Here is an 11,820-nt window from a genome sequence, read left to right as displayed (position 1 = left end):
TCGGCTGTAGCTGCGGAACATCACAGATGATAGACTGCCCCCAATCACACCCACCTGATGGAAGCCACGTGTTCCACTCATTTTCATCGGACGGCCACCACCAAGTGTAAAGAAGCTATTCCTCCATTATTGAAAAGTCATTTGCATGGTGAGATTTCTGACATCTGGCACATGTGTGGGGCTTCAATCTCCTTAAAAAGCAAGTTAATAGGGCACAAACGCAATCTCATGCTTCCACTTACCCCATTTTAACCTAAAAATATTTGCTACAGGAACCATGATTCATGCACCAGAGAAAGTCATTTTCTCCCCTACTCTTTTGAATTATAATACTGTGAGTCATAGTAGCACTTTTAATATGAATGTTATATATATATATATTATTTCATTAACTTAAAATTTGTATTAAGAGCAAATGATGAAATTAATTTTTAAAAGATTATTCATTATTTAAATTAGTTATTGAAAAATTCTTTTAATTAAATTTATTTTTTAAAAATTTTAAATTAGTCGTGTTAGATTTTTAATTATTTTTTTATTGATGGTATCAAAATTTGCTAATATAACACGTGTGACACTACAACATACATTTAGGAGTTTTAATGGACTATTAACGTATAAATTTATGAAAATAAATTAAATCAAAATATAATTAAATAGGGAATTTGATGTATTAGAATCTCTTAATTTGAGATTGATTTGATCTAATTTTATAAACTAATTATGTTAATAGTCAATTAAAAGTTATAAATATATGTTATGGTGTTATTTAATGTTACATTAATAAATTTTGGCACTATCAATAAAAAAATAACAAAAAGACTAACATAATTAATTTAGAATTTTTAAAGAACAAATTTAATTAAAAAAATTAGAGACTAATTTAAAAAACTAATAATTTTTTAGAGACTAAATTAATCATTTAATGTTTGTAAACTTTGTATTAATATACTTGCCCAATAAGAATTATTAGCACGTGTACATAAAAGGTTCACTTACCATTGTTATAATCACTATCACTAAAGAGTAATTTTACACAAAATGATTGATTGGTTTGGTACGAGTACGACAATAAGAGAATTGGGGAAGAAGATCATTATAAATGAGATATAAAGAGAAAGAGAGTGATGAGAAGTCACACCACCCTATTAGGCTGTTCCCGATATCACTATTTTATTGGTTTATCACTGTCGTTCTTCCTTCACCGTTTCAGATAGAATTACCCCTATTCTTCCAATACTATTCAATTTTCTCTTTCTTTCTCTGTCCTCTAAATACTTCTCCAGCCTTTTAGCTTAACTCCATTAATGGACAACACCATTGACCAGTTGAAATCATCTTCCTCTTCGGAAGAGGATCAGATGGACTTGATGAACATGATGATGATGCAACTTCCTAACGAATTCTCTTCACCTAATTACGCTGATGAGACCAGCGTCCAAGGATTCCACCCATCACCACAGCTTCTTGGTGCACGCAGTAGCAGTACTATGCAACTATCAGATTCAATTGATAACAGAAATTCTATCATGCCCTGGTCTTCACCATCCACCACAATCTCTTTCTCTAACAACAACACTACCTCAATGCTTCAAACAGAATTGCCATCTTTGTTGGGAAATTCAGGTGCAACGGAGAATAAGCGGAACTCGATGGCGGCGATGAGGGAGATGATATTCAGAATAGCGGCCATGCAGCCAATACACATAGACCCTGAGTCAGTAAAGCCACCAAAGCGGAGGAACGTGAAGATCTCGAAGGATCCACAGAGTGTGGCGGCGCGGCACAGGAGAGAAAGGATAAGTGAGAGAATAAGGATACTGCAGAGACTGGTCCCCGGAGGAACCAAGATGGACACTGCTTCAATGCTTGATGAGGCCATTCACTATGTCAAATTTCTCAAGGCTCAGATTCACTCATTGGAACGTGCTTCTTCTTCTGCAAGCAATAATAATAATAATAATGCAACTGCCAATGCCCCTGGCGCCTCTTATCTTTCTCTACCTAAACCTTATCAAGGTCGAAATGCTCACCATTATGGAGATGCATGAGATAAGAGACTAATGTACTATTTTACCATAATCATTATTAATTAAATATACTTTGAAGGGATAGCCACTACTATTGAGTAAAATATTATTTTATGTAGGATATGTCCAGGTCCAACTTTCATATAATAGGGCTATCATTCATTATTTAATCCTTGTTCATTCTAATTTCGGACTTATTAATTAGTATGGAGTATGGACTATAATCTTCTTGTATGAATTTTGGTATCAACAAAAATTTTCTCTAGTCTTAAAGATTTTTTAAATTAAATGATCATAAATCAAGGAATATAAGAAAGGTGGAAACTCATACTTCACGTGAAGTTGATATCTAAGAGCCGTTAGATGATTTGACTGATTTGACTAAATTTTTATCTAGCGGATATCAACTTCACGTGAAGTCGACTTCACCTGAGTTTTCACCAACATTCCCCTTTACTGAGTAGTGTAATAACTGGATCTTATTGCCAATAAGTTATAACTCAAATAATATAGTTTTTCCATACTCAACCAAGAGATGTGAGTTCGAATCTTTCTATATATCTTCGGTAAAAAAAACTGACTGAATCTTATTATATTGATGATTAAATTTAACTGAACAGATAATCAGGTTGAAAATGATGCTCCTTATATTCGGGACATTTGTACGGCCTTGGGAGAAGGCAGAGACTCTCTGGTCTGGTTTTCCGAGACCCAGCAGATGAAGACGACCCACACACGGTGGATGTATCATATAGTTGTAAAAGAGACTTACGAGCTGTAAGGCTTATAAGATGAGCTATTAGTTTATACAAAAATAAAAGAAGGAAAAACTATATTAGGTTGCATAAACAAGTAACGTTTCTATCGTGTATACAAACGTCTCCATTATTTCAAGCAGGGACCAAATCTATTTTGTCAAAATCTACATTATAGTTGTCACTAACTATATTTTATTCGGAATGATATAGTGTTTAATTGAATTATTAGTTCCCGAGGAAGAAGGTGTGAATGTGATTGAGGGTAGCAACTAGCAACTAGCAACAATAAGAGAAGAGTAATGCATGAGAGTTGCACGTGATGATCTGACAGATTGCGGTGGTTGCGTTTACGATCGGGCACGGTGATGACGTTACCTTTCATCAACACCCTCACACGTGATTTTCATATGCTTCTCAACCACATACCCAACGTCCTTCTACACGTCGGAAATTCAACATCAATGTATGTATCTGTTATACCGAGATTTGAGTTCTTCTTTCTCATAATTCCAAACTAGTTATTCCATAGAGTTGGATTTTATTTCTGTAAGTTCTTAAGAATTCTTTAACCGTATATAGTAACACAGTTTGACAGAATGTTCGAGAAGCCGCTAGTAATTATAATTTTTCTTCTCTTAAAATGACAATTAAGCTAATGCATTGTTCACTTCTTTTATCTTCATTATCCATGGTTTATTCTATTTTTTTGCTGTGTGTTCTGTTTCATTTTCCACTATCTATCTATATATCTAGGCAGCAGTATAACCCGTTATATTTATCAGTTTCCTCCTTGACTTATTATTTTTTTTTATGTAGTAGTTTAGTTTAGCCCATGTTTCTATGCATTTGATTGACGACCTTTTCACAGAATATAGATAAATAAAAAGTAAAAATCGCATTTATTTTTACGTGAATTTGTTAATTAAAAATCGTTAAATAATTTAAATTTTTTATTAAATTATTATTTAAAATTTTTTAATTATTAATTTTACATAAAAATAATTGGATATGAATATTCACTTAAATAAAATATATTACATCACACCAAAATAGTAATAAGTTAATAACAGATATGTCAGCAAATGCATGTTGGAGTAGGAAGGACCAAGTTTCAAGAAATAAGCCCAGGGCAATAGTTAGTAGGTGTGCTGTATTTATTAGGAGCATATGACCGCTTTTTAATTTGATTATAGAAGGAAAGAAAGTGTTAGACTCGTATATAAAGAGGAGAAGTGCTTCACCTGGTTGTAGATCAGAGGAACTAAAATTCGAATCTTGCAAGTTGTGTTCCTAAAAATAGACAGTCCAAGTTGCGTTTTGCTCAACAAATTTAACCAAAACAAACAAAACGAAGAATTCGAATTGTGTGTTTCAGCTGCAAATCTGACCATACGATTTATGAAGCAAAATTTCATTTCCAAATAACTCGCACATGGTCCGAATTATTCTACCTTTGGCTCAGAAAAATCTGTCCCACACTTTTATCTTGTACCCCATAACTTCACATCTGAAAATAGCACACTCAAACTTTTCATATCCATAAAATTGACCGCATATGACCACAACCATTCTCGCCTCAAAAGAGTGACGAGTTGTTTTCTCACTCGATAAATTCCATGTGCACTTACCACAACCAAATTTCCATGCCCCTGTGCAAAGATCCTTATATAAATAATTAATAATCGATACAAGGAAGTTGCATATGATTATTGTTAATTGAGTGCGACCCTAAATCAATACTTTATGCACTTCGTTCAACTTTCCGTTGGATACTACTTATTAGTATTATACTTACCCTTGTAACCACCTCTTAAATTTTTTTAGCCAGTAAGAAAGATGAAAGAAAAAGAAAGAGTCGAAGAAAAAAAAAATGATAAAAGTAACTACATATTAATTGAGAGAAAGAAGTTAATTTCTAAGTCACCAAAAAAAGAAGTTAATTTCTAAATAGTTTACTTATAACAAGTAGTAAATTATCATATGCTAGATTTTTCAGATGCCACACAATATTTCCTGCGGTACAGTAGAAATGTTAGTTGCTTCTAGTCTCATAGGGCGGAATTTATGTGAAACTATATATTGTCCCAAACGTCAGTCTAGACATGTTTCCAACAAAGCTTTGACTTATTCAAATTTCTGAATTTTCTCTATCTGCCTCTTCTTTTTCATTCATGATTAATGCAATTTCAGGGTATGCGTGCATCAAATTAAACGTCCAAAATATGAATAAATCAAAATTGAAAGCAATCAGAATACCCATGTGTGGCCAGAGGTAACATCCCTCAGCCTGTATGTATGGATTGGTTCACTTGATGGAAGGCCAATTAAAGTTGTTTGTAATTTTTAGGTTAATTAGGGTATAAATTATTCATTTTTTTCTTAATCAGGCATGTTCTTTACTTTTTAATTATCCAAATTAATTAACGTGAAATAAACATATCAACCCTGCATCCGTTTGACTTCTTAGCTTGGACTAGGGGTGGCAAAATGAGTCGAGCCTGTCGGATCGATCCGCTAAACTACCTGTTCAAAAAGGCGGATCGGGTTAAGATTTGAAACCCGCCAAATTAAAAAAATCTGTCAAACCCGCACCGCCAAATTGGTGGGGCAGGGCGGGCCGGTCCGCCGGACCGAAGATTTTTATTATTTTTTTTTTTATTAAATAAAAGAGTAATTATTATTATAAAATTAATAATTATAAAATTTTTAAACATTTTTTTATTTTTTGTTTTTATTCTTCTTTTAGTTATTAACTTTATTTTTTTATTTTACAATTTCGTATATATGTTTAAATTATGTGACTTATTTTTTAAAATAAAGATGATTTTATTGACAAATATTATTTTAAACAATTTTAATTAAAAATAGTAAAAATATTATATTATAATTTGATTATTTTTTATTTGTATTTAATTTTTTAATTATTATTTTTTGATTAATTTTAATGAATTTTATTTTTTAAAAAAAAAATCAAATGGATTAATCCGCCAACCCGTTATAAAGCAGAAACGGACTAACATTTTGAACCCATTTTAATTGGTGGAGGCGGGTCAGTCCGCCCCGTTTATGAAACGGAACGGATTGAGCGGATCGGCCCGCTTTACCACCTCTAGCTTGGACGCGGTCTTATTGGAGCCTTCGTTATTTTTGCTACACATTTTGTTATTGTTTTTGCTTTATATTTGAATGAACATTAACAAATTCATCTTTTTTTTAACATTCAAAGTGTTAATTTCCTAACATTTCCCAAATTATTAATTTCCCATATATACCTAAGTAGTTTGCTTCTGCACTCAAAATCTTTGTAGTGGACTAATAACGGTGGTGAAAAGATGCATGTCAATCCTAATAATGATGGATGAAGAGGATATACTATGGCAAAAGCACAACTAAATTAAATGATACACGACCAAACAAGCACAATTTCTGAAACACTACTTATGTTGGTTGGTTGGTGGTAGGATTAGATAAGATAATGCACCCTGCCCTGGGTGCGACATAACTCATCGACACAGAAATAAAAAATTACAGAAAGAGACTATTAATAACTAGTGTTATTGGATTAACTAGTGTTTTTATTAGACTATATATTAATTTATTCTTTTATTTATTATAGATGTTTTGCTTGAATTTTGGTTTTTTGACCTCGATAGGAAATGTTAATCAAACTTATATTAAGATTTTAATTTAAGAAATAGATATGATTTTTGTCAAAAAATTCGATCTAAAGATTTATCGATCACACATGTTAAAATAAATAATTTGCAACGAATTAAAAAAAACAATGATAATTTTATTATTATTGGACACAATCTTACAAACAAAATTCTTAAAGTGTTTTAATGAAATGATAATCAAACATAAACTTAAAATTAATTTGAAACTATAAGTAAAGAAAATGCATGAATGCTAGAAAATAAATGAATAAATAAAGACCGAAGTTTAAATAATTGAAAAAAAAATGGAACTAGAAATGAAGTGAATGAATAAAAGAAATTAATCCCAAGAGAGATTGTATGATGTTTATCCCAAAAATTAACATATTATGTTGTTAATAGGTGGCATACTAAGAGGCTGTCACGGATGTGGGTTTAGAGTTGCGGTGTTTATTGATCGGGTGAAATCGGATTTGATATGACTCAAATCTAGTTCGAAATATATATCGGGCCTATTTGTTAAACTCGAACTCGGTCCTAAACCCGATGAAACCTATACACTTTCGAGTTACGATTATACTCGGTAAAAATCGGGCCGTTAACATTACCTTTTTATAAGATAGCATGTGAAAATATCCAAATTTTCAAAACTCTAATCATTATTTGACATGGTAAAATTCACTTAGAAAAATATAACAAGAACCAACCATTCTCTAAAATTAAAGCATAACCACAATCAATACTAATATTGTCTAATAATACAAAATATTTAAATCAATACAAATAACACAATATTATGCATTAGTCTAGTTAGTCTTATGCATTTTAAACATAAAACATTAACTTATAGTCTTATAATAACTAATAACATAAAATATTAAGATTTAAAATACTTAAATTCCACATAAGAATAGTCATCATCCATCACTAATAATACAAAATATTAATTATGTATGATGACTGAGCCACCGAGTCGAGTTCGAGTGACTCGAGCTATGACCCAAACCTGACCCAAAATAATGACCGAGTCTATTTTTGAGACCCTTATCCAACTCTAGATCCAGTAAAGTCATACCAAATTAGCACCTAAAATATTCGAGTCTGGCCGAGTCTTCGAACTAGGTCAGGCCATGCACACCCTTAATTTAGAGGTCTTTTGGAATATCGTTTATAGTTTTTTGATAGACCAAAGAATTGTTTTTTTCGTTAACCGTTAAATATAAATTAAAAACTAATATTTTACAAAAATAAAATAATAAATTATATAAATTATACCCTCTCAATTATGTGAATTTGAATTACATTACAAAAATAATACATAATTATGTATCATTTCTATAATGTAACCCAAACTCATATCATTAAGAAGGTATAATTTGTATAATATAATTTATTATTTTATTTTTTTAAAATATTAGTTTTTAATTTATATTTAACGGTTAACGAAAAATATAGCTCATTGGCATATCAAGAAACTATAAACGGCGTTCCAAAGGACCTCTAAACTCACATCTGTGACAGTCTCTTAGTATGCCATCTATTAATAGCCTAATAGGTTGATTTTTGGGGTAAACATCATAGAATTTTCCTAATTCTAATACTCATCTACACTTGCACTTCATTTTCTTCTTTTGCATTATTGTAATTAAAAACTTTTCTAGAATTTGTGTGTTTTGTGAGTTTTAGAATAAAAGTCCATTCTCAAGCTTTAGCTTCCTCTATTTATAGGCAGTTTTCGTTATCATAATTTTCAATACTTAATTGTCAAGTAGGTTTTTCTATATTTTGTTTCAACTTAATTTTCAAGGTATTGGATCCACATTATGTCCAATCTTAAAGATTAAGAAATTTATTCACGTCTTGGAGTGTTTATTTTTTTGGAAGTCAATCTTCTTCACCCCTAAATTCGCAATAGTTATTTATTAGTATCACATCACCTTTTTAAACATGTTTTAAATGTGATCATTTATCTTTATTTTTTGACTGCTTATCTTTGTTCCACTTACCTTTCTAAAATTTTTTTAAGTGTTTCATCCACAAATTTCAATCTCATACTACTTTTTCGATTATCACTTTTATCGAAACACCTTTCACGGTTACTATATTATTAGTTGGTTTGCCATTTTATGCTAACCCTCAATTTACATCTTATAAGCTTATTTGAAAGGTTTCAAAAATTTTTTTCGACTCTTGTCAATATATTAGGTTAAAATATAGATTTTTTAAGTCATAATAAACTCTTTATTTTGACTATTTCTTCTCGTATACTAGGTTAAAATATAAATTTTTTAAGTCATAATGAACTCTTTATTTTGACTCTTTCTCCTCTCAACCTTCACGACTTAACATAAATAGATGTATAATATTTATAAATATAAAATTAGTTAAGAGGATAAATATTTTATATTTTAACTAAAAAATTTAAAATTTAATAAAACAAAATATTATTCAAATTGTTACTAAAATAGAGATAACAATTAGATTATCAACTTTCATTCTATGATCAAATTAATCACTTTAAGGAGGGACCAAATTGATTAGAATGACCAAATTGACTGAAACACTTTTTGTGTCACATTTGTTTACCATTATATACCACATGACAGATATCGTCTACGTAACGAGGTTGGTGTTAGAATATATTAGAATCAATTAGTATTTATTAGAGTTATTTAATATATCTAAATATTTAGGGTTAAGTATGATTTTAGATCTTAAGGTATAGGTCGAAAAATTTTTTCGTCCCGAACCTTTTTTTGCATACAAAATTGTCTCTAAGGTTTAACTTGATTTTAAAATCGTTCTTATTTTAAGGACCAAAATCATACGGAAGTGACGGCGGAAGCAAAGGCAGAGGTGGATCGTGGACAACTTCTTCTTTTTCCTTCCTCTTTCTTCTTCTTCTCTTCTCCTTTGCAAGAGTAGAAACATTCTCTTTCTCTTATTTTTTTATTTTATATATTTTTTGTTATGGATAATTTAACACAAAATTTTAATATTCAAGTAAAAAGGACATTTTTAAAACTTGATTTTAAACCTGATGGACGATTTTATATACAAAAAAAGATTGGGGACGAAAAAAAATTTTCGACCTATATCTTAGGGACCAAAATCGTACTTAACCCGAATATTTATTATAGAATATTATGTCTTTATTATATTGATTCTCTTAACACTTATAAATATCCTTCTGTATTGTATCATTCTACATAACTTGAATACACACAAACCTTTTCTCTACTACTCTCTCTTACCCTTTCTAATATGGTATCAGAGTCATGATATCCTTTTTGAAGAGGATTGGTTATTTTTTTCTAGTGAAATTACCATATTTTTCACAATTTTCTTCTGTTCCATTTTTTCTTGTCTTTTGTCGCTTCTTTGATATTTTTTCACCGACTAACATATTCTCTCCGTCTTGTGTCTTTCCGAGTCGAATGAATCCAACACCATTGTTATCCGCTACTTACCGATTTTCATGGAGAAATAATATAGTTTTCGTCACCTTTCGGCAGTTTGTCATCCTCTAGTATTTTACCATCTCTTCACAGTTTGCCATCTTTTTTTGCAGTTTTTGGGCAGTTCATCATCTTTTTGATAATTTCGTCTACGCTTTTCTTGTGGTAGTTTCGTCTGTACTTTCGTTGCGGCAATTTCATCGGTGCTTCTTTTTCGGCAGTTTCGTCTGTATTTTTTTTGCGGTAGTTTCATCTGTACTTTTGTTACGGCAATTTCATCTACGCTTCCTTGCGGCAGTTTCGTCTGCGCTTCCCTTGTGGCAGTTCCATCTGAGCTTCTCTTGTGGCAATTTCATCTGCGCTTCCTTCTGCCAGTTCTATCTGCACCCATTTTATCAATTTATCCAGTTTTTTTCTTTATTTCATTGTTTTAAATAAGTTTCAAACTCAAGTTGTCACTTGAGTTTGAGGGAAATGTTAGAATATATTAGGATTAATTAGCATTCATTAGAATTATTTAGTATATCTGAATATTTATTATAAAATATTATGTCTTTATTATATCGATTCTCTTAGCACTTATAAATATCCTTTTATATTGTATCATTCTACACAACTTAAATACACACAAACTTTTTTTCTACTGCTTTCTCTTACCCTTTCTAATATGATATCAGAGTTATGGTATCTTCCTTGAAGATGATAGGTTATTTTTCTTTTGGTGAAATCACTATATTTTTCACACTTTTCCTCTATTCCATTTTCCCTTGCCTTTTGTCACTTCTTTGATGTTTTTTCAACTCACCGACTAGCCTATCCTCTCCGTCTTGTATCTTTCCGAGTCGAATGAATCAAACATCATTGTCATCTTTTTCTTACATATTCTTACGGCGAAATCATATAGTTTTCGTCACCTTTCGCCAGTTCGTCATCCTCTGGCATTTTACCATCTCTTCACAATTTGCCACCCTTTTTGGCCGTTTTCGGACAGTTTGTCATCTTTTCGGCAGTTTCATCTACGTTTTTCTTGCGGTAGTTTCGTCTCTACTTTAGTTGCGGCAATTTCATCTGCGCTTTTTTTTTGTAGTTTCATCTGTACTTTTCTTGCGGTAGTTTTGTCTGTACTTTCGTTGCTGCAATTTCATCTGTGCTTCCTTGCAGCAGTTTCGTTTGCGTTTTCCATGTGGCAATTCCGTCTACATGTCCTTGTGGCAGTTCCGTCTGCATTTTCTTGCGGCAATTCTATTTGTGTTTCTTCTGCGTTTCCTTGTGGCAATTCGGTATGTGCTTTCTTGTGGCAATTCTATCTGCACTTTCTTATGGCCGGCAATTCTATCTAGGCTTCCTTCCTCTAGTTCTATCTACATCCGTTTTATCCCTTTTTTTCTTTATTTCGTTGTATAAGTTGTCACTTGAGTTTGAGGGGGATGTTAGAATATATTAGAATCAATTAGGATTCATTAGAATTATTTAGTATATCTGAATATTTATTATAGTCTTTATTATATCGATTCTCTTAGCACCTATAAATATCTTTTTATATTGTATCATTCTACACAACTTGAATATATACAAATATTTTCTCTATTACTTTCTCTTATCCTTTCTAATAGTTGAATTGTCAACTGACAAATAGACTAATTTGATTGATAGTTTAAAATAGAAAGACGAATTTAATCAATTTAAAATATGAAAAATAATTTCTTCGTCGTATAAAAAATTGTAGGACTATAGCGTTATTTTTTAAATTGTATATGTAGAAGAGAAAAGAACATATATACACGAAGCTTATTCAAAGTGTGGCCTACTAACTTTACAATTCAGTCACATATGGTTAACCACTGAATCCCTACTCCGGGGCTGGTCTGAGCAATTGAGGCTTAGATTTTAAAGTAAATTGCTTAAAAATCGAGTGTGA

General features: G+C 31.2%; 1 protein-coding gene across 1 annotated transcript; it reads left to right on the top strand.

Moving 5' to 3' along the window:
• Positions 1-1,304: 1,304 nt before the first annotated feature.
• On the top strand, positions 1,305-2,051 carry LOC130945325 (transcription factor HEC2-like). The gene has a single exon (XM_057874058.1). It carries the CDS (start codon positions 1,308-1,310, stop codon positions 2,049-2,051), a length of 744 nt encoding a protein of 247 aa, XP_057730041.1. The 5' UTR covers positions 1,305-1,307.
• Positions 2,052-11,820: the final 9,769 nt, after the last annotated feature.

Source organism: Arachis stenosperma, chromosome 8, assembly GCF_014773155.1.
Source record: "Arachis stenosperma cultivar V10309 chromosome 8, arast.V10309.gnm1.PFL2, whole genome shotgun sequence".
Taxonomy (NCBI): domain Eukaryota; kingdom Viridiplantae; phylum Streptophyta; class Magnoliopsida; order Fabales; family Fabaceae; genus Arachis; species Arachis stenosperma.
This window is presented reverse-complemented; position numbering and strand designations above follow the sequence as displayed.